The following is a 27,975-nucleotide window of genomic DNA, read 5'->3' as shown; positions in this document are numbered from 1 at the left end:
TGTGAAAATGGAATATTATATATTGTACTATCATAACTTAAAGGTAAATAACAGGAGTAAAAAAGTAAATCCTGATAAGAAAATGTTTGTAAGGTGTCTAAAGAAAGTGGACTTAATGAAAATACTGCTATCTTGTGAATGCCCAATAGTCATTTGTATTTATGGCTTCTCTCCCATTTTAAAGTAGTTAAAAGAAACCAAGTAAATCTTTGATGTTAGGTTCCCTTGGTCATATCCCAGATACTAGGCTCTGGAAGATTTTACAAAGGTTAAAAATTCAAGCTTCCTCTTTTAAAAATCTCAATTCATAATGTTAGCACAAAGTAGGACCAGCTCTCCAGAGAGTGTTGCTGTAAGTTCCTATTTCTAAATTTCAATTAACAGTTATTAGAACTGTTCATCTCTAAGTCTTTTACTGGATTCTTCAGCCACAGGAGAATATGGAAAGCAGTTGTTTCAAGAGGGTCTCTATTTAGAAGCATGCTTCTTTGTATACCATCAGATCAGCTGACAAATGTAGACTGAACTGAATGTTCCAAGTAAAGGTAAAACATGAAAAAGATTTTATGTGGACCTAGGAAAAGTCTTAGAAGGATCTATCAAACCCAAATACTAACTGTAGCACTACTCATGCAGAGGACATTTTCAATTTGGAAACCTTGCAATTAACTGGAATGAGGAAAGAGCTTACCAGCCACCATATCTGAACTCACAAGTATTTGAAGTTCAACCAACATCTGGAGTCTCAAACCCTCAAGTGACAGACAGAGCCCCTGCTCCACACTAGTTTCCATAGAGCTTCAAGATACACAGATAACCCTGACAGGAGACAGGATTCTACCAAATGAGTGATGATGAGAACACCTGAAGAAAGACATTACAAGTAATTCTGAAAATCAGGTTAAATCACTTTCTTAAAAGTCTTACTGTCCTAAGAGTCTACAACTCCCCATGGCCTACTCTACACTTCTTAACCTGCGGTCAAGTCCCTAGTGATAGGGCAGATGTTAGGTGCTGTGCTGGGGGGATGCAAACACACAAGATAGATGTTGGAATGCAAGCTTCATTAGGGCCATTGTCTCCTTGGACTCACTCTCTGTAATATCCTATGGATACTTGTTGAATGAGGAGCTATTAACATGGCATAGTTTCTTGAGATAACACATTTAGGTAGAGATTTAGAAGGAGAAAAATATATCTCTATTAAAGTAGTTATATCCATAAACCAGATTCTCAAAACTTTTTAAGATGCCATGCATGTACCAGTCAGGTTTCTTGGCTTCAAACAATAGAAACAAACTAATTTAAGCAAAGAATGAAAATGTGTTTGGAGGTTTACAGAATAACCCAGGGGGCTGAAGAACCAGACCTGGAACAAGGCTAAGACTGTTTGTTCTCAGACCTGAGCCCATATGTATACTTCCGCTACCGCCAAGCACTCTGCATCTCTAATGTAGCTGACCCTAGGACATCTGTCATTATTTTATTTTTTAAGAAAAAAATTTGTTAATTTGTTTTCCAAATTCTATCACAACATACATGAAGGAACACCCAGATTGTAGCAATGTTAAAACACTGGGAACATGTGAGTCTTAGGAATGAGGAAGAGCCCAATTCTGCAATGTGCACCACTTATGCCACACCTCACAGTGGGCACAGCTACCACCTCCCTGACCTCTGCACAGAGGAATTCAGGTCTCCTCTCTTGCCACATCTACTTCCACCCCAGGTGGTGTCCACATCCTCACTGACAGGGAGACTGGACAAGCAAATACTATCATTTTTCTGCTTCCATAGTGGGGAGGTGAGGAAGATTCTGCCTTTTCCCCTCTTATAGGAAATTTGTCAAAACCAAGAACAGAGTTCAGATGCTGGGCAGCCAAAATAGAATGACAAATATTTCCCGTAGGGAAATATTTTTAAAAAACCCTCTATGGAAAACATCTCCTGTGGTTAAAATTTGGAAACCTAGTAAAATGTTTAAGCACCAGAACAGGGAAAACACCCTAGGATTGAGTCCAAGAAGCCCCTATACACTGTTTCACTTTAGTTTCTACCACTCCATGTTGTGCAAATCCTATGGCCAGAGAGAACCAATTAGCTGGCAACTCTTGAACTGCCATTTTCATGTCTTCACTCACGGTATTAGAAAACCTACCTCCCACTGCAATTTTTCTTGATTTAAATCACCCCCAGGTCATGCAGCCCCATCTCTTGTGATCCCTTAGCACTTTATACACATCTTTATTGTTGAAGGAAGAAGTTTCTATTCAATATCTGAACAAAACATTGAGTTTATTGCTTGCTAAAGCAAGGGAGAGCTGCACTCTAAAGGATAGTCTCCCTGGGCAAAGCAGAGAGTGTTGGTCTTATATAGGTTTTGGAGACCCTTCCAGTTCAGGGTCTTGGAGACTTCTAGAACTTGGAATAGTTTGGCATTAGTTGATTGATACATGCAGAAGCTGAAGTGAGAATATTATTGACTAAGTGACCTGTACGAATGTGCTCAACAGGGTGAAAATGTTGCTGATTGTCTGGATTTATAATTGTTTACATTGATGTGCTTTGTTGTCACTGATAGATTAGCTTATAGAAGCATGAATGATTCCTGTTATTGATAAATGGGAATAAAACAGTTTCTGTTATTTAGTGGTAGCCATGGTCACAGAACAATCAGTCTGTTCCTAAGAGCCTAGCAACTTTTTATTCCCACTACTATTGACCACATATTAGGATGTGATAACCATATGAATTAACCACACAAATTCTAAAATGCATTGCGTGTTTACCATGCACCAGGCATTACAGTTAAGTATTTTGCAAAGATTGTTTCACTTAATCCTTGCAACAAACTTACATGTGGCTACTACTGTCCCTCATTTCAGACAGGTAACCCCGGGGCCTCACTGTGGTCCTGGTACAAAGAGAATGATGACAGAGGCTGCATGATAAGACTCTGTTGATGATCCAGTTGCTGCCTCTCTGGGACACACCTCTCAGAGCAAGCACCACAACTCCTCTTTCTCAGTGCCCACAACTACACTGGCAGTATACCCTCATTCAGTGGCTCCCTCAATGTCTACTGTTACAAGAAGCAAGAATGGGTCCTGAATCACTCCATCAGTTCAAAGTCCGATCTGAGTGTCATCTTGTGGTCCAAGCATGGCTAACGCCAACAATACAATCAACATCCTGTGCTGTCAATTACACCTGTGGTTTGAAGACAGTTGGGCCTTAAGATGATATAGTCCACCTGCTTTCCAATTACCCTGCAACCCATTCTCCACCCTCTGATGCAAGAACTAAGCCTAAAAGTTTGGTCATCAGTCTGCCCCAACTTTCCCAATTGGCAGGATTCTAGAAGCCTAAAGCCAAATAGCAACACCAGCTGAATAAAATCAAAACTAAGTTATTTTGCCACTGTTTGCCTATGTGCACACACCCAAATTGCTCCACTCACCAATCTGAAAGAAAAGCCCTCCGCTACTACCTTAACATATCAAACCGCATCCACTCAGATCCAGCAAAAGTCCCATCATTAATGACAAAGGTGTGTCGTTAAAACATCTCTATTTCCTCCCATCGCTCCCTAGTTAGTGCCATAATCCCTCTGCAATTTATTCCTTTACTAAAAACTATATATTCTTGTTATCCATAACATATAAGAATATTGTGTCCTTCTCTTGATCTCAGCTCAGTCTTATCCTCTAAAGCCCTGGACACATTCAAAATGTGTGGTAACCTATTTGGTGTATATATTGCAGGACCCACATATGTTTAATCTACCTCCCAAATCAATAAAAAGCATAAGTCAATTGTAATACAACAACAAGCATAATACCTATACTACCATTCAGTTAGTCATTCAATTTGTGTAGACTTGAGCAAGTTATTTAACTTCTCTGGGCCTCAGTTTCCTTATCTGTAAGAAGAATGAGAGTGGTTGTAGGAATTAAGTGAATTATTACATAAAAAGCATTTGAGACAAGGCTGAATATAGTTAATAACATGTCGCTGTATATTTAAAAGCTGCTTAGAGTAGATCTTAAGCATTGTCTCCAAACACACACATACACTCACAGAGAGAGAGAGAGAAAGCGCTATGGTGAGTAGATATATGTTAATTATCTTGATCTTAGCAATAATTCCCCAATGTTTATGAATATCCAGTGAAAGTGTATAAGATTATATTTTTCAATTTCTCCTCAATAAAGTTAAAAAAATAAAAGACCAGGCTGTGCATGGTCTTTACGGAAGAAGCAATGTTTTCATAATTATTACAGCCCTCCAAGTATAATCTGGCCTGAACTAGGGCTGCAGCAATAATATTGACAAAGGAAAAATACCTGGGAGAGGTATTTTAAGATCAATTATGAAAGCCTTCAACTCATCCACTATCCATGTCTAAAAAATACAAACTGAATCCACGTGGTATTACAAAAGTGCACGAATAGTAAATACTTCGTGTGCATACAGAGACTTTCAATTATCCAACTATTCTGTGTCATGAACCACCTGCCACCCTCCCTTGCTCTACCTTTAGCAGAGTCATCTGACCTTTACCTGTTTTAAGGTTCAGCTCTACAGGATCTGAGCTGATTCTGTCCTCTGTCAAAAAAAAAGGGTAAAGCACCAATAGATGTGTCTTGTTGCAATTGCCCTTCTGAATTTTTATTCCTAGTGTCTGTTTGTCCCTGCCGCCTAGCCTCCACTCTGTGCCCCACTCTAGTAACTGGATCCCAGCGGAAACACCCTAGACCACATGTCTTAGCCCTGCCAGTATGCTAATGCTCCACATCTCCTGCACAGGAATTCCACTGGACTCTGGCCAGTCCCCCTAAAACATGGAGACGCCAGCCATACCAACTTCGGGAGCATATTGTATTTGTTTCTTAGGGCTACGCAATCAAATGACCATAACTTGGTGGCTTAAAACAGACATTTATTCTCTCACAGTTACAGAAGCCAGAAAATCAAGGTGTCAGCAAGTATTACACACTCTCTAAAGGCTCTCGGGAAGAATCCTTCCTTCCTTGGCCAGGCCCAGAATGCTCCAGGCATTTCTGGGGTTGTGGCAGTGTTATTCCAACCTCTGCCTCTAACTTCACATGGCCTTTCTCCCTGCTATCTCTCTGTATCCTCTCCTCTTCCTACAAGAACATGAGTCATTGGCTCTAGAGCCCACTCTAAGTCCATGATGATCTTATCTGAATTCTTACCCTCTGCAAAGACCATACTTCTCAGTAAAGCAATGCCCACAACAATGCCACATTCTGAGGTTCTAAATGGATATCAATTTTGGGGGAGACACTATTCAATCAATATACTCCTTAAATTTTTGTTCCTGGTTACTTACAAAAAGAGACCGGCACACTCAATTTAATATTACTAATGAAGCACCTGCTGCAAGCCTGCTTAGGCAAAACTGATGGATGGTTTTGCCCACAAAGGGATTATTAGTGAAACTATAATTTGGGAAGTGGAAGAAAAGGCCAGTATGCATAGGATGGACTGTCTTCCAAACGTAATGTAGGTACCTAAATCCCAAAAGCTAAAAAGATGACGTTAAATCATCCACTTTGAATACAGAGACAGGTGATAATTTGCATTTGTGTTAAAGACACACTCTTTAATCTTGTTTGTGATGAAAAACCCTTTTAAAGAATACAACATGAAAAGGTTCTGAGATAAATCACATTCAGCAATTAGCTCAAGAGAAAGAGGAAACCAAATGAAACCAGCTTCAAAGGGACCAAAATGTATTCAGAGTAACATAACTGCAGTCAGACACAGTAATAAAATCTAGATGTGACATTTTGGAAATTTTAGCCAAATAATAACCATTCCAATGATGAAAAAATAATGCTCAAGTACAGTTGCAGCTATTACAATTTCTGACTTTGAAAAATATTTTAAAATTGTGTCTTTAAACCCATTTGTTATTTTGTAAATTAGAATTTTATCTGCACCATACAGAGATTATATCCTTGTTTCCTTTCCAGTGTGAGCTCCGCTGCCAGCCCCTCACTGTGAGGCCTAACTCAGCCCACTTCACTATCTGCATAGAGTCGATTACCTTTTGAGGGACTTTGTGTGTGCATGGCCCAGGGATCACTCACATCTAGTGCCTGATTCTCTAGACTCTTCAGCACATTAACAATCAGTCCCTGAGATCCCACTCTATACTTTAGCATAAGGTGGAAGTGGGAGAGTTAAAGTTTTAATAGGGTGTTATCTTTTGAATTTTTTAACACCCTCTGTTTCCATCTTTATGTTTCATTTCAGGTAGAAAAGGGAAACACTATCAGTCCTTACTAAGTAACCAGTAAAAAAATAAAGTGAAAAGGATCCTGAAAATAGGGCCTCCCTGGTGGCGCAGCGGTTGAGCGCTGGGCTGCGAAGCTGCCCGCAGCCTCTGCAGCACCGGTTCGATCCCTGGCCGCCATGGAGGGTCCCACATGGCGCACAGAACTCTCCTGCCATGCCCACTGCTCCCCTCAGCAGTGTACCTCAGTGTACCTCATCAGTCTGCCTGTTCTGCTCCCCGCTCTGGCTCTGGTGAATTCTCTCACCCTCCCGTGCTTCTAACTGTACCCAGTGCTTGTATAAATAAATAAATAAATCTTTTTTTTTTTTAAAAGGATCCTGAAATAACTAGTATTTGCTTGTTTTTTCACATAGCGTGAAATGAAATCTCTTTTTCAATCCTCTTGTTTTACAGAGACCAATATTCAGAGTACCAGCCTTTGTGGGTTTCTAAATCAAATGTCAGTTTCAATGTGTCTAAGAAGACAGCAGGGAGAAAGAAACTCATAGAGGGAAGAAGAGGGAATAATGCCCTCCTGTGGATCCATAAGATCAACATCAAGGACTTTTTCCTCTTAGTTTTTAAATCTGGTAGGTCATACCTTAGTATAGTTAACATTTCCTGGATTAAAACAAACTAAAAGTCAACCACTCTCCCCAACACATGGGCAGACTGGTCAAGAAAGCTTTAAGTCTTGACATTATGCCTTTGGTTATTTAATGTTAGTTGCAGCTGAAAAGTCCAAAAATAATGATGGGATGACCTTTCCTTTGGAAATTTCCCTGGAACATGTAACATTACCAAGCTAAGCAACCACAATATTGTAGTTCAGCATGTTAAGGAACAAAGAAGCAGGGTTGAACATCTTTGTTCCTGCAAGAAATCCCTTAATTGTGATTACACTTATTAGGTAGGCAGTAATGCTGCAGAGGACTCAACTGTTAAAAAAAAATAAAAGTCATGAAAAATCAAGCAGGGCTTTATTGGGGGAGAGGGAAGGCAAATTCTATCCAGAGGCAAAGACCACCAGTTACCTGTGCCTGGAGTCAATTACACATTAAATGTTTAAAAAGTAAAAAGTAAAGCCTCTTCACATGCTACCCTACCTTCTAGAGCAGCAGTTTTCAAGGCAGCAATCCAGTCTGGATGTTTCTCCTGTAAAATTAATGCTAAATACAATGCTATTGTTCTGTTTGGCATCACTTGTGTTGTTTTTGATCATTTTAACACAGAAATTGACTCATCAAGTCAGCCTTCTATTGACTTCATGATGGTCACAGCTCATGGCACAGAGATGTGAGTGGGATGGTCAGAAGACTTAGAGGGTAGATTTTCAAATTTTCGTGTGCTTCTACCCAATTTTTAAGGCTTTATCATCCCCAAAGAGTGGGTTGCTTTTCCCAGGATGTTTCATGCTGTTCACACAACTATGTAAAATAAATACTGTACTAAAACCCCCAGACCTTGACAGGATATTCACTTCCCTTCCCATGCCTTCTTTAACTAGTCAAGAAGGATTGAAATGGGGAGCGGGGGGAGAAACGTGTAATGGGGGGGCAGAATCCTATTCTCTCAGGCTACAATGAAGGAAAAGGTGAGTGAGGTTAAATGTTCACATCATTCATTCTTGATACAGTTCTATTCCTAATAAATATGACGTCTAGTTAAATTTGAATTTCAGAAACACAACAAATAATTTTGAAGTTTAAGTATGCACCATGTAGATGTTTTGAATAGGAATGGGAGTCTCATTCAAGCATATATCTACATGGAACATACTAATATTACAAAATTATTTGTTGTTTATCTGAAATTCAAATTTAATCAAACATCCCATATTTTACCTGTCAACTACAAAATATGGAATCAAAAATTGCAGGCTTGGGGTTGGTATGTTAGTCTCACTCCCCAAGTGATATTTAACCATGTTTGATAAAGTTTAGATTGGCAATTCTTAGTTACCCAAAATGTCATCTCATTATGTTTCTGCTATCCAGACATCCAAACAGCTTTGCTTCCAAGCATCAAAACAGGCTGCCTAAGTCCTTGCTAAATTGTTTTCTTTGCCTAAAGAACACCCTGCTCTTGGATAAATATCACCAAGTACATGAGGCTATGAATTTGCATATTTGTGTGTATACAGAAACTCAGATCACATACCTGACAACATCTAAATTATCAAATCCATTTTCTATAGGAAGTATTATTTTTTAAAAGATTTATTTATTTATTTATACAAGCACTGGGTACAGACAGAAGCACGGGAGGGTGAGAGAATTCACCAGAGCCAGAGCGGGGAACAGAACAGGCAGACTGACGAAATACACTGCTGAGGGGATCAGCAGGCGGCAGGAGAGGTCTGCGCACCATGTGGGACCCTCCCTAGCGACCGAGGATGGAACCGGTGCTGCAGGGGCTGCGGGCAGCTTTGCAGCCCAGCGCTCAACTGCTGCGCCAGCGGGGGAGGCCCAGAAGCATTATTTTTAATCAAATTTTAAAACACTTCCTAATCACATCACACATTTAAGCAGGGAGAATCCATAGTCACTACAATCAATCTGGTAAGAGTAAGACTATAGTTACTCCTAAGTAAAATAAGAAAATTAATCAACTCAAGTTTCATGTTAAGGGAAGAAATTAAAAACCAAATAAACCTTTGTCCTGGTAATAATACAACAGGTGTTTAGCTTAACAGATGCTTATACAAAACAATGATACAATGACATGTATATCTTTTGATGATACTTAATTAGTCTAATTAATGTCTTTTTTTAATAGTCCTTGACATTAATAATCTTAATCATTCAGGATTATGATGGACTAGATTGAGCAAAAGACCAATTAACACCTCACTTTATATTATATGCTACTTTGAGTAGGCGATGTAGAAGTCATTAGTGCTGTTGGCTAGTATTTCATTCCCCCACCTAGGACACACTGCATGACACTCGTCATGGTTCTGGTGTTATGGGGTTGTAGTTAGAGAAGGAAACACATGACCCACTCTGGTCAATTAGCTCACAATGGAAATACTAGGAAATGCTTCAGTCTTAGACCTTCTAATTATTGGGCAGAACCCCCAGAGCTTTCTTTTCTCTCTGACTCAAAACCAGCAACATTCAAGAATTACTGCTTCCTTAGCCTGGGTCCTTAATTGACCACAAGGAAAAGACACTTCCTTGTGACAGACATGTACCATGATAGATATGTAAGAAGTGCACATTTGTTGGTTTGAACTACGTAGGTTTTGGGTTATTTGTTACTGCAGCAGAGCCCAGCCCAGCCTCTATCTCAGGGAATATGCAATTAATGAGGTTTTCTTTGTTGACCTCAAACAAAAGCAATCATTTATTCTAACAACATGAATTAAAGACTAATAACACATGGAAGTGCACATGGGATCTCTAGGATCACCCTGTTCAATATACCTTATTTTATGTTGTTTTGTTTCCTTTTCCACAGGATGAGGGAAAACAAGACAATTTTAAGAGTAATCCTACATGAGAGCCATACGCATCTCTTTAGATATTGCAGGCAGCAATAGATAGACTGATACCAATCCTGTAGACAGATACCAATCCTGTATCTGTAGACAGATACCAATCCTGGCCATCTTACACTATTATACTAAAAAGAACTAATGCCATCAATATGTTCTTGGTAATTTTATTTTTTTTTCAGCAATAGCACCTTAAATTTATTTTTTAAGATTTTTTAATATTAATTTTTTTACATCATTGTTCATTTTTAAACAATTTTAAAAGAATTTGTGTGCAACTTCCATCACAGATGAAATATTAATTAAATAATGTGACCCAGATCACTATTATACCAGTTTCAAATTATTCAAATTATTCATTGCTTGTAAAGTTGCCTTAAACTAGTTATATTGGGGCCTCCCCGGTGGCGCAGCGGTTGAGCGCTGGGTTGCGAAGCTGGGTTGCGAAGCTGCACGCGGCCTCTGCGGCGCCGGTTCGATCCCTGGCTGCTCCCCGGCCACCAGAGGAGGGTCCCACATGGCGCGCAGACCTCTCCTGCCGCCCGCTGCTCCCCTCAGCAGTGTACTTCGGTCCTTCTGCCTGCTCTGCTCCCCGCTCTGGTTCTGGTGAATTCTCTCACCCTCCCGCGCTTCTGACTGTACCCAGTGCATGTATAAACAAAACAAACAAATAAAGAAAGAAAGAAAACATGCCTCTATTAAAAAAAAAAAAACTAGTTATATTGTTTGAACACAAACTTCTAATAGTTTCTATCTCTAAAAGATTTTTGAGATTAATGCACAGATTAACAAGGCATATCACCTAATTTAATCTAAACATAGTTGGTTGTTTCCCCCAAAAAGGTAATAAAGTTATGTACAGTCATTCCAGTTTCCGTCTCCCCCTTTAAAAAATTAACAAAATCATTTAAAGACATGTTGGTCGTTAATTTCAAGAGGAGTATTATCAGAATACCCTGTGGAAAAAAACAATTAATCTAAACATGGATTCAGGTGGTCTCATTTTCAAAAACCCTGAACTTCTCAGTGACCTCGCACTCTGAATCTCAACCACTTTCCTCTTGGAGGAGGAAAGAGGATCTGAATAACAAATCCAGAAAAAGCTTCTAAACAGTAACAATTTTTTAAAAATTCATACTGAAACAGGAATTGATGTAAAACTTCTAAAACAGAGATGAAAAATCACTGCAGAGAAATAATACAACACAGATGTATCAAAACAATTATGTAAGACCAACTGTTAGAAACACCGTGGGTTCATGCTTTTGACACACTATAAGTAGTAAGCTCTCAAACACATATTCAGAACTTAAAGGTTTTCCTCTCACTGAAAAGCAAATAAATTTCTATTTGAAGTTCATTTTCGTTTGCAGTACTTTCAATTTCAAAGTCAATCAGCTGTACTGATTTTCTTACTTTTACCATTTGCACTTGCTCAGTGGTTCAATAATATATCAAGAAAAACAAACATTAAGTAGATATATAATTGGAACCAAAATCTTAGGTCCTTTTCAGAGAAAATATGAACCAGAATTAACTACTCTCTTTTTTAAAAATTCATAACGTAACACAATAAAAGAGAATTATACCCTCCCCACCAGAAACATAGTAAATACTTCATAGTTAGGTTATTTTGTCTGAAAAGTATTTGGGGATTTTCAGTTCTATAAAAAGAAAAAAAAATGAAAATTTCACAATCAGACCTAGATTCCTTTCCAGTCTCTTAACACATCCACTGGAGCCAAGTAGAATCGATTGAGTGCTAATATACACTAGATATGACAGCTGGTCTCCCCCAGGAAGTAGATTAACACCTGATCACAGTACACAGCTCACTGTAGAAAAGTTCTCTATATAGCCTTCCACTTTTTGTCTTCTGCTAAAATAGCCACCAGAGTGGAGCACAGAAGGATGTTGCATAAACTTAGGCCAGCTGGTAGGGAATGAAGATGGTTAAGACTTAATCTACCAATGCTAAATCTAAACACCGTCTGGACAGTTATGAGGTCCAACACTGGAAGACGGTTTTATTACTCATGCAAAATCATCCCCAAATCAGGTTTGTAGGAATTAATACTATAGCAATAGAGAATCACTTTCAATTTTTGACAAAATACTATGAGATATTCTATTGTTTTTTTCTTAACCAGGATATGTTCATTTTAACCAATAGAGGAATGTCAATAATTATGATTTCATTATTAAATAGTAGGTTTATACATTTTTTGTCTGTTACCAGGAAAATATGAATGTAAGAAATTAATGTGAGAAAAACAGTTCTAGATAAAAGTAGATAATGTAAAAACAACAGGAAATAATAATCAAGACCACAGTAATAACAAACAGAAAATGCATGTGTTGTGGGGGGAGAGATATGCAGATCTCACAGTTGATCAAATCCAAAGTTTTCCAAGATGAAGAAATACCCAAATATTCTAAAGGGGTGAAATGAAACCTATAAGTCTCACTGTTTTTCATGAGATACAACAAGACACACAAGCACTTTTAACTGAGATATCACTGACATCAAACATTATATTAATTTCAGGTGTATAACGAGATTATATATATATACAGAAGAATGATCAATCACCATAATAAATCTAGTTAATGTTCATCACCACACATAGTTACAATTTTTTTTTCTTATGAGAACTTTTAAGATCTATACTCTTAGCAACTTTCAAATACGCAATATTGTTTTAACTATTGTCACCACGTTGTACATAACATCCCAGGATTTATTTATTTTATATCTGGAAGTTCATACCTTCTGACTACCTTCATCCATTTTACCCATCTCCCATACTTTGGGTAATATTTCACAACTATTACAACATAAATAATCTATTGTCTTTAATCAGTATCCTATGTAAATAATCAAGTCAAACCTAATGAGACCAGATTTATTTTGTGTCAAGAATGATATAATGATCACAAGGGAGAAAGGGAGTGAAGAGAAGAATGTAAGGAGAAATTATAAAAGACTTTGAAATTTCATAGATGTCCTGGCTAACTCAATCATCTGGAAATCTATGCTTCTGTCTGTCTACGCCTAGGTTATTTCACAAGGCTATAGAGACAGAAGTGAGCATGAAAAAACCAATGACAGGGAATTCCTTTCCAAAGAAAAGCAAATTGTGTCTAAATTAAATAAACATCACCCTATATATATTGTAAGTTTTGCCAATTTTTTATCCATTTGTAAATTCACTTCAACATTTCTTGTTAGTATATAAAGTGTGAAATACTTTGTATCTCTTTTGAACTGGTTAGGCCATATTATTCTCTCATTAAATAGTGATTTAATAAGTTCTATGACAGGTCTTCATTTTATATCTGTATGAAAGTCATGATTATATCCTCTTAGAAAATATAACTTTTTACAAATGACTAAATATATCATGCTTAGATTTTAGCACAACAAAAAAGACACCAATCATATGTATCTCTTACCTGTTTTGAGTCATTCAACAAATAATACTGAGTGCTGGAGATCTACAGACAGGCAAGCAGGTCCAAACCATCAATCTTAAGAAACTTACATCCAGTAGAGCTAATATTCATATCATCAGCAGTTTCCTACCTTTAGTGACTAATATCACAAAGTCTTAAGGCAGAAAAGAAAAACACAATAAAATTCTCTCCAATCTTGTCCTTTCTAGGGAAGTAATTGCTGCTTAGCAACACAAAATATCAAGATAGGGAGAGCATTCCAGAAAGAAATCACAGGTTTCATATAAAAATTAAGGTGTGAGTATTATAATAGGCTGCTAAATCAGTAGACTCATAGTTGGAAGATCTGGATTACCTCTTACTAGAAACACTGTACTTTTTGGAAAAGATTACACCCAAAATCTTCCAAATCTGATAAAAGAGGTTTTCCATTGGTACCAAGATAATAATACTCCTTCCATGGATTATATTATAACATGACACACAGCATTTTCTGCATGTGTGTTGATTGTAAATACATACTGTATTCTCTACCCTATTTACCAAAACATGGGAAATGCTCATATAAGAGTTAGCTGATTTTATTTTATGATACTACAGATGTTCAACCAATATTAATTATTGCATCCTAAAGAAAATAGGAAGAATGAAATATGTTTTAAACTTTTTCCACATATGTAAGACCTAAAATAAAATAATATCAAATTTCTCTTAGACATTAAGGAAACAATCCCATCGTGCAGTTAGAGATGTTAGGGAAAAAACTAGAAATTTTCTGGAACAAACTGGGAATCCATCAATCTAGATTCCAATGTTGTATTATAAGCAAATACTATAATAGCATCTCTCTCTCTCTCCTGTAATCTTTCTGTGTATGAGAAATACCTTGGGAATTACATACCCCATTAGCATCTTATTAAAAGTAATGATTTGGTAATTTCTGTAAGGCCAGGTTACAGGATGATAAGAAAAAGGGCATTCTGGGAGATATGACTGATTATCTAAAGCCCCTATGTCATGGATGATGGTTAGGTGGAGATGTTCAAGGTCCTGTCCGATTCTGAGGGCAGCTGTTAAGATACCAGTATCCTCCCCAATACCACAGTCCTAATCAAATATGTTCTGGGTGCATCCAGTGATAAGCAAGGTCTCAAGTTTATCGTAACTCAAATGATATTTCACACTTACCTCTCTCTGCAACCCAAGTCAGTTTAAAATAATCACAATACAGCTCACGAATGCAGAGAGCATTTTCATTTCAATGAAAAATTAACTGACTAAACAAGAGATCATGAATCCAAGTAAGAAATGAGATAAAAATCACAAAGCAAATAAAATTACAAGGTCAAATAAACTTCCCAGCCCGAGTTGGCCTAACAAGCAAAACACTGATGCCTATTTGCTAAACAGGACTGGACTTAAAGATATTATATAATTAACCTATTACACTTAGAGCCTCTCATGTTGTTTTTAAGGTTAACAGTGAAGTGTTAACACAAAGTCAGTTAACATTAATGGCGCATCTACGTCTCTAAAATTGAGTTAGGTACATTACAAGTATAACCTCAACACTGGGACCATTAACCTCCTAGGAAAATTAAAGTAGATTATAATCACTTAATATCTTTTGAAAGCATCATAAATTATTTGAGGGGTTTTTAAGTTTAAAAAAAATGACATTCTCTGCTATGTCCTTCTACAACTAAAACAAGCTTTAAAAAAGTATTATAAAATGTAAATTTAATACATTAATCTAGTTGGAAAGATGCTTCATTCATTCATTTAAATGCATGTTGACCTCAGTGGCCCAGAGGCTGCACACATACACATGCACACACGCACACACACACACACACACTTGAGTTTTTTCCAGGCTGCTAAAGGATAATGGCTACAGGTAACTCTGGGATTTACAATTTGCAGAGAGTAATCTCTAAATTTCTATGTCACATGTACTAGCGATATGCCCTGAGCAAGTGAGGATAGTTGGAGCTCCTCCACTCTCCCTATAAAGAACATAGGAGCTCCTCTAAATCAATGTGTCAGACCATATTTTAGAATATCAATCTGGATGGGCACTACATAGTTAGCCTGTCCAGACCACTCCAACAGGAGCACCCACATCTGGGTTCTGCAATAAGCATAGTAAGTCACACTAAAGAGCTCTAACTGTGTCCAAAGCAACCCGCTCCAGCTGTCTGTCATACTAAGCTTCCCCTTAGGAGTGCCCATCTCAGCCAAGGCTGGAGTTGTAGAGCCTGCTACCTGACTTTCTCCGTGGCTCCTCCCGTTCTCGGCTTTGAAGATGGACTTGGGCTTCCGGGACTTGAAGTTGCCCATGGTGGGTCTTAGCACGCCATCCAACAGCAACGACTGCTCTACATGCTGCTGAGGCTCGCAGGAGGGCAGCTCTGGCTCCTCTAGGAGAGCCCCTGTGTCAGGGTAATTTTCTTTATTGTCTTCATCTCTAAAACAGCAAAGACCCCATTTAGAATGTACCAAAAAAAAAAACCCATTATACACAGCTGCCAAAAAGAGGGGCTGTCTATATTCCTTGCTGCTGTATTTATGTGATACATAGCAAAATTATTAGTGCAGACTTAGATAATTTCACAGGAATCAGAACTTAAGTAACATGAATTTCACTCTTTAGATCACTCCATATTCCCTTCCGATCTTTGCTAATGGATATGTTTTTTTGGAGTTGTACTTTTATATAATACTAACATTGTTTCCAATCTTTCACTTCAAGATACTTTCATGCATCTTGAAATATATTTTTCTCTCACAGTATTATGAGATAATCAGGTTAGATATTGTCATCCCAATGTTATAAATTGAGTCCAATGCCAAAAATATTAAATAAGACTAACAGAGTGTTAGTGCACCCTTCTGCTAATGTGGGTATCCAGCCTCTCATGCTTGTGTCCTTGGTTAAAGCAAACCATTGCCATTATCAATGTATAATCTTCAAGGGTATTTAAACATGCCAGCCAGGTCTCCCTGGTGGCGCAGGGGGTTAAGCACCGTACTATGAAGCAATCCGCAGCCTCTGCAGTACGAATTCCATCCCCGGCCGGCCGCCAGGGAGCAACCCACATAGTGAGGCGGACCTCTCCTGTCTCGCCCGCTGCTCCCCTCGGCAATGTATTTCAGTAGATCTGCCTGTTCTCCTCCCCACTCTGTCTCTGGTGAATCCTCTCACCCGTCTGCATCTCTGGCCTGTATCTAGCTCTTGTATGCATAAATAAATCAATCTTAAAAAAAAAAAAAATGCCATCCAAACTGTGCCTTCTCTGAATGCAAAGTGAAATCAGAAGTGAAAAATCTGGTGTGTGGGTTCTATCAATGAGAAATTGCCGGAGACCAAATGGCTAGTGTTACCTTCACACAGTCAGTGCTGGATGGCACTTCTAATTTTTATTCACCAATCAAATTCAGTATACCATTTCTTCAAAAATCACATAACACTCATATGTGAAGTCATTTGTGCCACTTAAATCTGGTGCATTTGTATTTTCCTGTTTTGCTAAGAATCCAGCAAGCAGCCTAAACATAACTAAAGGGGTATTTTCTTTATATGTTCCATATCATCACCTTAACTCATGGCAATCACTAAGATCATACAATTCTCCAAGTGGCCACTTCTCCCAGGTGGCTCCCTGACCAGAGCACCCATAAAAGGTCTTGGCAACATCAGCTAAAAGCAATTCCTTGTGACTTAAGAACACATAAAACCAAGACACAGTACCATGAAGAAAAGATTGCTATGCCCACAACTCAAGAAAGAGAGATTAAGCTGTTATCAGGGAAGGATGAGCTACAATAAGCCCCTGGAAAAAAAGACAAAAGCTAACATGAGAATAGGAGGTGTAGAGCATGATTAGGGTGCAGCTGCGTTACAGAATGCATCTCTACAGGAGAGTGGACATTATCACAGAGCAGCACACCCAAGATCAGGCAGCATTTTTCCCATTTCTATTTACAAGGAACTGCCTCGGACTACAATTCCCAGCATGCTGTGAACCAGACTTCCTGAATGAGAGAGGGCAGATAAAAAGGGTGAGGTGGATATGTAAATGTAGGTTGAAGCAAGGAGGATGGAGGGACATGTGGAAGAGAGATAGTTGGAAAAGAGACACGTAGAGGGGCTGCTCTTACACTTTAACATTTTGGCAGAGACAACAGCAGGCATTATCTTCAACTCATAATAGATTTTATGATACATTTTCAATTTTAAATCTCTAGGTCCTGCCTAACTCTTTCTTTATAGCTCCTGCTGGTATGTGCTTTGTACTTGTGGTGCTCCTAGGTCTTAACTGCCCTGCCTTAGGCGAAGACTATTTTTCCATGAGGGGATGGGTAATTTTCAAAGTTTGGTTGGGAATCTGTTATTTGAAATCCTTTCTTCTTTCTCTCCTTTTCTCTCCAAACCCTTTTAGAACATGTACCCCTTATCAGTTTTTGGTTCCAGGGTATACCTTGTTCATACAGTTACAGTTGGGCAAGATGTGGAAATAAAACTATGTGGAGCTGTCAAACTCAAGACTCAGGACAAACTTAGAGCTACCTGGTAAAGGAGGTACCAACTAGCAAAATAATTCTTCAATGTTAGTAACTGAGGGGGGGAAAATCAATGCCAAAGACACTAGTTAACTTTTTCCCTTAATATCATTTTTGATTTAAAAAAATCTCTAAGTCACTAGTGGATTTGGAAATCACTATCATAGCATGAATTGGAAACTGCACTAGTTTGTTTGAAGTGCATTTCTCTCACAGAAACAATACTTATCCATGATTTCTGTGTTCCTGGGTGAGAAACAAAAGGAAGAACAGCTGCCTAAATATTCCTCATTGATGGAGGACTCTAGAGCACTCAAGAATAAGGGAAGAAATGTTTTAAAGACTCACCCCAAAATAATGCCTTAATACTATTTTCAAATCACATTTTCAAATCACATTTTCAAGGCACCCAAAATGTATAAACAGCTTGTTTACCTCCTTATGTTGAAGGTCATGAAAAATGGAAAAAAACAAAATGAACCTTTCTCTCATTATACAAACATAAAACCTATATGACAGTCGTCTTTAGAAATATTTTAAATCTATGACTGATTCCTTAGAATTTCCCAAACAAAAAAAATACAGGATATATATAATTTATGCCACTATTCATTGAAATAAATCATAACTGAGAATGAGCATGGTGTCCTAAAGAGAACAAAAGTTCAAATGATCCTTTCTCTCGATGGTTGTATAGCCTGGGTCACAACAACTCTCTCTGCTCTCATCCATAAAACAGATGCCATCTCTACCTCGCAGTGATCACACAGTGTCTGTGAAATGTCTACCATAGCAAACAGACTCAAGGCCACCAACCAATCAATGGAAGCTATTGTTACTCTCACAGAGGGACCTTAGGCATCTGGTTATATGCAAAGAAACAACCGAGTGCTCTTTTTAAGTCTCCCCAATACCTCCAGGAAAAATTCCAAATTCTTCAGTAGCAAAGTTCACAAATCCTTCAGAAACTGGTCTTTTTTTTATTTTGGAACTTCATTTATTATTACCCTTTGCCCCCTCACTCCAACTTGATGCTCTAGATTTCTGCCATCCTGAAGTAGCTGATAGAATCATTTTATCGTCTATAGGTTTTCCATAAATTGGCCCCTCTGCTTGGTGGAATCATTTTTAAAAAAAATCATGTGTAAAAAGAAAAAAATCAGCATAAATTTCTTCAAGAATCCATCCCAGAAAACTCTCTAGGTATTTGGTCTTGCTAAATGAATCCTATGTTTTCCTCTAATATAATAGCACTTAAAGCAATGTAGCAGCATCATCTATTTCATGCCTATTTCTTTTAGTAGGCTGAATGTCTGAGAGCAAAGCTTGTTTTTTTTTTTCCTAATCCCATATTTTGACAGGTTTCTTGGCACATAAAACAGACATGCAACATATATTTGTTATCCAATAACTGGACTTTTTAATCAGGGAGACCTGAGTCCCAATTCTGCCTCATAAAGCCTATGTTATCTTGAACCTCTGTTTCTCCATTTACCCTTAAGTTATTTAGATTAAAAAATAAAATGTACTGGGCCTCCCCGGTGGCGCAGCGGTTGAGCGCTGGGTTGCGAAGCTGCCCGCGGCCTCTGCGGCGCCGGTTCGATCCCCGGCTGCTCCCCAGCCACCGGAGGAGGGTCCCGCATGGCGCGCAGACCTCTCCTGCCGCCCGCTGCTCCCCTCAGCAGTGTACTTCGGTCCTTCTGCCTGCTCTGCTCCCCGCTCTGGCTCTGGTGAATTCTCTCACCGTCCCTCGCTTCTGACTGTACCCAGTGCATGTATAAACAAAACAAACAAACAAATAAAATAAATAAATAAATAAAACATGCCTCTATTAAAAAAAATAATAGAAAAATAAATAAATAAAAAATAAAATGTACAAAGTAAGTGTGAAAGAAATGGTTAACCAAGAAGATTTTGCCACTATACAATGAACCCCTTAATAACCAATACCATACTCTAGATAATCAATGATGTGTTTGGTAAATATATCTAGAACTTCTTCCTTCAGCTCTATGATGGGAACATGGGGATGGGCTGATGAATTTTAATTCAATAGGTATTTATTATGAATTCTCCACATGTAATGATCTGTCCTGGTTGCTAAAGAAAGTGCAAACATGAAGACAAGGTTTGCCTCAAGAGCTGATAATCTATTGGAAGAAATAAAACATGGTAACACGTGATTAAAATTCAAAGAAGAAACTCAGACACCAGACCCTGGTGGTTTCTGTCCTTCATAGTAACCTAGCAATGGTGGGGGCCTACCTGAGACTGGAGCAATCAGTCTGATCTTCATGTAGAGAGACTGTGTCTTCGTCACACCTGGAAAGAGGGAACAAAACCATATCACATCCAACTGTTTGCTGCAGCAGAAGCAGAAGTCTACAGTTATCTCAAGATTGGTGTGGTAAACTAAATACTAGAACAATTCTCACCACTGACTCCCACACCAGCTCCAAACTCCAATATGTCTACCAAGTGACACCAATGTTGCCATGTCATGTGAGTCTAAAAACTCAAAACCAGAAGCTCAAAACCTTTTCTTCCACTGCTTTACATCACCTAAGCTAATAACATCTTAGCAAAGACCTAAGTATTCAAAGTACTTGACAAGACATCTGACACCAGGGTTGGTGGATTGTGTTGACTCAAAAGACCCCATTACATGCCTCTTGTCTTTATTCTACTGCACACCATCCTACACCACACCATCTCCCATCTGAACTACTCCATTACCGCTGGTCTTTCTGACCCCCTTCTTTTTCACAACACTTCTGGACCTACTTTGTGAAAAATACTTGACTTTTCTAGATTGAAAAATCACCACACTCCCAAAGGAAATCTGGAATAGGATGTTTCCCTCACTCTAGTGTAGGAGGCAGCCTTTGTTCCTGTTCTTAGTCATTCTCACCTTATCTCACCCCACCTGACTCCAGCCTGGAATACCTTTCCATCTTCAAATGCTATGCATGCTTCACTGCCCAAGTCAAGTCTCATAAGCTTCATGAATCTTCCCAGCCAAGTTCACCCACGTATCTACTTTATACTTAACATACAAATATTTATTCTTCATTCTGAAGTTACAGTAACCAACTATGTCTTGACTCACACTGCTATGTAATTCCCCTGTACCTCTAAGAACTTTTTAACTAGTTGTTAATTACATTGAAAAAAATAGTTATAATTTCTTTTTCTAGGTACACACTGTGTATCTGCCACAATAGACATGCAATAAATGCTAGAATTGAATCACTAACACTGGCCCTCAGCAGATCCAGTCCCAGAAGTAATATAACAAATATTTATTATGTATTTATTGCCTTCCAAGTACTGCATTAGACATTAGAACACTGCTTTTCAATTTCTTTGAAATTCAGAATCGACCCATTTGTTTTCTGTTTCCACCCCCCTGTGCATACTTTGGTAAAAATGTCACAGGAATGTCAAATTCCTATAGCAGTTCTTAAATGCCGAATTCCTAGTTATGTACTTTTCTAGTCTTAGACAGGTTATGAACATTTTGGGGACCCACGCTTTGAGAAGCACTGCTTCTAAAGAAAACAAAGTTCTGCCCTGAGAAATTCACAATGTAATGAGTAGAAAAAAATACATTTGTGAATACCTGCATAGTAAATATAACCATAATATGGTATTTTTACTATACTTAATCATTTAAAATTTTAAATATTCCGTACCAGCAGTGGTGTGTAATTTGCCCATAGAACAAACTGATGAAAGCTCTAGTCATCCATTCTTAATATACATTTTAAAATACGGGTTTGTAATAAATTAAACAAAGGTCACCTATGAATTTGAACTCTTGTAGCTGCTGAAATACCCTATTTTCTCTTGTAGTTAAAAAAAAATACCCTTAATAAAATGAATGAAATTTACTTGCTTTCTCATGTTTTTGACTATTAGAGGCCCATTCTGTCCATCTCATGGAAAACAATTAAATGCACAAGTACTGCTTTGCTCACCACCATCAGAGACATTCGCTTAAATAGAACATCTGAACTTTGTAATATGAATAAAAATGTTTCCCCATAAAAGAAACCTATATAAGTAGAAAAATCAAAGAAAAACAAATCTAGAATTGTTGCCTCCAAAGAACTAGGATTCAACTAGAGGTTCAACTCTGGAGCTCAACAATACCTATTGTTTGGGGATTTGGAAAGAATTTAATTTCCCCCCTCATTTGACTTATTAATCTTTCTTCTCAAAGTACAATTAAAAAATGGAAACTCAGTACCAGAACCTACAGAGTGGCAGACGCTTTCTGAAGTCTGAGGCCGAACCTAATTAACTGATCCAATTTTCAATCTTACCAAACAATTCTAGTGCTCACTCAAGGAATCACAATTTCAAATGAAGATACAGCAATGAAAGAGATCACCTACTTGTTCACATGGCACGCACACACAAGCTCTTTAAGTTCAGTTGGATTTTCATTTGCTTTGATGAAGATTATCAAGTTCTGCTTAATTAACATCTCCTTTCTGCTTGTTCTACTGATTCCTTGCCCAGAAGCCCTCTATACAATATTGACCCAGTTATAAAACTGGATTCTACAGTGGCAACTCATCTCCAGACATCCCCACTCTTGGAAGATAATCAACTCAGACCAAGTGCCTTCAATAGCCCAAAGCAGAAATTCAAAAACCAAGCTATTTAGTAAAGCTCTCAAATATTCAAAAAGGGTTCTTCAGGTGCAATGTTTTCAAACTAAATTTATGACCTCTTAGTGAATTTTCAAATTAGACAGAAGTTACCAGCATTCGGTTATTATTATTAGACACAATGGAAAATGTTAATATAGAAAAGGTTAAATGTTACTTTATAAAATTTGTTTAAATTACGAATTTGCAGGCTTACCCCAGCCCCCTAGAAAAGTAGAGTTTTGTGAAAACTTTCCTAATCTGAAATGGTTTAAAGCAAAGCAATTACCAGTAATTTATATGGAAAAAACTGAGCATTCCTAGACCGAAAAAATTACTTACAACACATACCAAATAACATTTAAAACCTAAAGCAATATTCATATATAGCAAAAGCAGAAAGTAAATGATAAATACACAGAATGTACAAAATAGTTCCTGGTTCAGGAGTTTGGTGGCCCAACTCTAACTGCCTGAGGTACATCCTGCCTCTGAAACAGTTACTATAAAACAAATCTGAATGCTGTTTTCACTTTTGTAGTAAAAGCAGAAATCCTCTTCAGATTTCTTCCTATTAGCAATTCCTGTTAGCACTTTTTTAAAAGTGAAGTCGCATAACTCAAACTACAAGCAGTGGGGTATACCTGTATACGTGCTCTAGATTGCAATATAATTTTTTTTTAAAAAAACTGCTGTTTATAGAAAAAAAAATGTGAAAGGCACCTCTTAAATTACTTCCACTGAGGTTCTCATCCACTAGATTCTAAACCCCACAAGTCTCAATTTGTGGTGGTTGCCCAGACAATTTACAGATAATTTGTCCTTACAATCATTTCTTTGTGAAATATTCAGGGTCATTACTTTTTTATCTATTTAAACTTTGGTTCCCTCCATCAACCACAAACAAGAAAATGTATGGTACTTCACAGGTCACCTTCAACTTCACCTCATCTCAATTAAGCCTGACAGTGCTGTGAGGTAGGAATTATCTTCACACAGAGGTTAAGGAATTGCCCAAGATTCTAAGGTGTAAAGCAATGAAACCTGAGTCCCACACACTAGTATGTCACACTGCTTTATCCCACTAACCCCAGAAAGGCAGGAGTCAAATAGTTCCTTCAGTATCTATTCCCTGAGGCTCCCAAGAGAGGGAGAATGAATTGTTTCTTAGAATAATGATGGTAAAAGAAGTGTCCATGAAAGAGTCTCTTTTTTTGACTTGGTATAAATAAGAGTGATTATTAAGTACAGTGTAGTTGTGTCTGGGAAGGGACTTCCATTCTCCCTAGAGTGATGAAGCTGCAAAAGCAAAATTGCAGGAGCACAGCCTCCTGTGGGATTTCTCAAAGTATGTCTCCAGAACCACCTGCATTAGCATTACCTGGGATGGCTGATCAAGACAGCAGGGTCCAATCCCACACCCAGCTCAGTTCCAAGATCGACTCTGACAGCGGGACCAGGGACATGAATTTTTAAGGCAGACTGCCCTTCCCCCCACAGAACAATAATGCTTCTGAAAAGTTCAACACTGATCTAAAAGTTTACAAAACCCAGACCAACACTGGATTGACTCTGCCCATAATCACCCTTTCTGGGTTCCCACTTTTGGATAAAGTCTGTGAAACAGTTTTTTTCACAAGCCCCAACCCCTCCTTCTCCAGAGATCTTGATAATTAGTTGGTTTTGAGAACTAGTGCTTTTGGATGATAACGAATCTGTTCAATAATTGATTGTTTCATTTCAAATAGCAAGTTAACCAGGGCAACGTAGGAAATGACTATGGGAACGTAACAGATGAAAGAACACCACATACGCATAAAGGATGGCTAAGTCCATTCTGATACTGGAAAAACTTGGGTAGAAAAAGAAACTGAACTGGTCCAGAGCTGCACAGATAGTGCCAGGTCTGGGAAAATCTGAGAAGAAAATAAAATCTGTCCTTAAGTCTCTCCCAATCCCTCTTTGCTTGGATCTTACAAGACCCCACCCACCCCAGCTAACCAAGCAGAACCCTATTCGGCTAGAATGTCTGATATCATTTATATTAAAGTATTAATGATGACTTAAATCCACCTCCCAGGGGCACAGACTTTTTAATTTCCATTTTAATAAGGATAGCCACCAGAGGCCTTAATCTTAAAAAAAAATATATATATAGGCGTAATTTCACACACTGAAAAATAATAAATGCACACGGTTAGCTGGAAGTAGGAGTGAGGTGAGAACAGAAATAAGACGACATTTTCTTGTATCCAAAACATGTGCGAGGCAAATTCCTCTGCTGCACTTGCCAAGACCACTCCCAGACATTTAGTGAGCACCTGCTATATCTCTGGATCAGGACAGTGCATCCTGATTCTGCTGGTTTTGGGTCATGTTCAGAGCACCAAAGAAAATGGCTCATATTATTGAGGAGAGGAGAAAATGTTACATTAGACAATGGTTAGTTTTAAATGACCCCAGTCTTTGGGTTACACCTATGAAGCTTCTGGTATGTTTTCAATACGTTCTTTAGATTTTCAGATTAGCCAGATGGCATTCTAATTGTCACTGAGTCTTTTCAAATAAATCACTGTCACTTCTCTGAAAGCAACAATAGGATCTTATGCAATCAGAGCCCCTTGGGGAGTGTCCAGAGATGAGACACCAGACTTTCCCCAGCACTTAACTCTAAAACCTTTAAATAAATAAATAAATAAATAAATAAATAAATAAATAAATAAATAACTGTCCATGTGAAATCTGGAAGTAAGTGTCTCCATTTTGAAGCTGCTGTGTTTGGGACTGACTCTGGGGATTCAGTCAGACAGGGGTCTAGAAAATGTGCACAGAAGGCAGTTGGTGCTTGTAAGCACCACAAAGACAATAAGGCAGTAGCAGTGTGCCTGAACCAGGAAGGGAGGTCTCAAGTCCTACCTGTGTCTTTAGAAGTGCATCTCTCCTCCTCTCTGTTTTTCAAGAACTCAAAAGTTGTAACACAGTTACCATCTCATTCACAGATTTTGAGTGCCAAGGAATATTATATATTGTATCTTCTAAAGTCAACCCTAGGTTTTTTTTTAAAAGTAACTCTACTTTAGTGAGTCCAAAGTCAAATATTAAGAAAGTAGCATATCCAAACAGAAACAAAAGAATATGGAAAACAAGAGAACCCTGAGAATTAGACACCCCATCATCAAGTTGTTTGACTTGAAACGCACAAAATAACTATTTCTACACGTTTAGGGAACTTTGGCAAACAGCTCCAAAGTTGAGCTTTCTATATCAAATTTGCAGCATTTTTTATATGTAGTTAAGCATACAAACTTACATATCGTTTTTCACTGAAAGAGCTGTTTAATGTGACTTCTAATGAATGCCCCAGAAGTGAACATAAGTTAGCCTGGAGAAAAAGTGCTAGATGAAGAACATATAGTTCATACATACATGTAAATAATATATTAATTAGCATAGCATAATAGTCACATAATATACTCTTAATTTTTAACATCTACATAACATGATAGGAAAGAAAACACATTAAAGAAGGGATGACAAAGAATCAAGTCATGAACTATAAATATCTGATAAAAAATACTGTGACTGCAGGCATTGAGAAAAACATTACACCCCTTCATTCCACGTTTAAATGATGTTAGTTGCCCAAATCAACAGCTTTAACCATAGGACAAGATGACTCATTTCTCAGATCGCCAGATCTCTGAGGTCAGAAAACAGAAATGACAAAGGGCACATAACAGAAGTTTACTCTTCTGTGTCTTAAAAATCTGTAGACAAGAGAGGGTAAGGATAAGTTTAGCCTGTTTATCACATGCTGGAATTCAACTCATTTCACATTCATCTCCTATTTGCTGTATACAGCGTGTTCCATGAAAACTGACGCCAATGTTGGCAAAACACAACAAAGCTTCCTTTCTGACATGTGAAATCGATTTAAAAAAAAAAATATCTGAGCTCCAAGAACACAAATCTTTGCGCACCGAGCTCCCTCAAGCAATCAGCTTGTTTTAATATCTCTCCCGTAGCTGCTAAAGAAAAAAAAAAAGGTGGGGGTGATTTAAACCTGTAAAGAATTCTGGGCCCCATCAGTCAGCACATCTCGCGGTCTTCACAGCCCCAGATTACAGGAGACAATGCATCTAATTCGGAGAGCCGCTGGGGACGGGGTAGGATACCTTCACGACAGTTGCTTCCACAGAAAGGCATGCAAGTCTTATTTTAAAAGCAGGAATCACTTACTCTGTTACAGCGGTGCTGCTGAAGGAATTATCCTGAAGGCTGAAACAGAAACAAGAAAACATCAGCCAAGTCCGGCCGGGGAGCCGTCTCCCTGATTGCTCTCCGGGAGTTAGAGCACATACACAAACATGGCATTGCAAGGCAAGTCTCAGGGCTCTCCCGGCACGCTCGCTCTACCTTGGGCTGCTGTCTGCACATGCTCGTAACGACACCCCCAGCAGGGGCCCAGCGCACGGGCGAACCACAAAGCCCGGCAACCCGCAAGGCTGCAGGGACAGAGCTGGGCGGGGCGCGGCGGCGGGGCCGGGACCCCGGGACTCCGGGATCCCGGCAGGCAGCACCTGGAGAGTCCTCGCAGGACCCCAACCCCGGCGCTGCGTTTAAACCCTTCTCGGTGGCAGTCACCGCCAAGGCTGGCAATTAGAATGCCCAACTGTTTCTGCCTAGGTGCTGAAATCCTCAGGAGACTTGCTTTCTTCCTAGGCATCTCCTACCAATTTTACAGAGCCACTTCCCCCTCCTCCCACTGAGATGGAGACTCGCAGAAATTCATCCATATTCGGAAAACCGAGAGGAACCGAGAACAGGGAGGGAGACGTTGCTTCTGATTTTTATATTGTTTGCTGAGATTTGTTTGTCTGTCTGTTTTTTAATTGCCTACGAAAAATAAGACTTCCCGAGGAGGGTTCACTTCATCACACCTGAGCTCTTGTTATTTCAGTCCCTAAGAGGAAGCACCCAGCCCTGGACCGCACAGCTGTGAATGAGCCCACGCAGGGCGAGTGAATTTAGCCCAGGCTTTAGCTGGTGACTGGGGGGCGCTGCAAGAGGTGGGGCTTTCTGTATCTAGAGCAGCCAGCCTCAGCTCCATTCCCAAGCACCTTTACAAAGGATGAGAGATGGAGCCCACAAATGCTATCCCCTTTAAAAAAAAAAAAAAAAAAGCCAGCTTTGTGGGGGGAGGGGAAGGCTGCCAGCCCCTACTTGCTTCACTCCCCTGGGGATGTTTGTCCTGCCCTCTTTCCATTGTTCATTTCTCCAGTCAAGTTGACCTTGATATAGAATAAATAGTTATCTGTGAAAGAAGCTTATTTCAAATTTTGAATGAAGAAGATCCCAGCCTACCCCTCTTTTTTATCTCTACACCTCCAGAAGCATCTGAGATGGTAGTTTTCAGTCCAAACTATATAAACTGATAAATTAATTTATAACCAAAAATCTCACAATTTTTTTTATTTTTGCATAATTAAAAA

The 27,975-nt window shown here is 38.7% G+C and overlaps 1 protein-coding gene across 4 annotated transcripts in view; it reads right to left on the bottom strand.

Annotated features, from left to right (window-relative positions):
- The window catches only part of FAM13C (family with sequence similarity 13 member C), a gene marked incomplete at both ends in the record, with an annotated part of 113,303 nt that extends 86,519 nt beyond the window's left edge, over positions 1–26,784 (bottom strand). For all 4 annotated transcript variants that reach the window (XM_084246291.1, XM_084246292.1, XM_084246293.1 and 1 more), the window contains 3 exons: positions 15,528–15,729; positions 20,091–20,147; positions 26,723–26,784. In XM_084246291.1, the coding sequence (XP_084102417.1) occupies positions 15,528–15,729; positions 20,091–20,147; positions 26,723–26,784 (321 nt within the window). The remainder of the gene's footprint in view (positions 1–15,527; positions 15,730–20,090; positions 20,148–26,722) is intronic.
- Between the last annotated feature and the right edge of the window lie 1,191 nt (positions 26,785–27,975).

The sequence above is a fragment of the Talpa europaea genome (genome assembly GCF_964194135.1).
Source record: "Talpa europaea genome assembly, chromosome: 10".
Classification (NCBI taxonomy): Eukaryota; Metazoa; Chordata; class Mammalia; order Eulipotyphla; family Talpidae; genus Talpa; species Talpa europaea.
The sequence above is the reverse complement of the archived record's forward strand: the minus strand, read 5'-3'. Positions and strand labels throughout refer to the sequence as shown.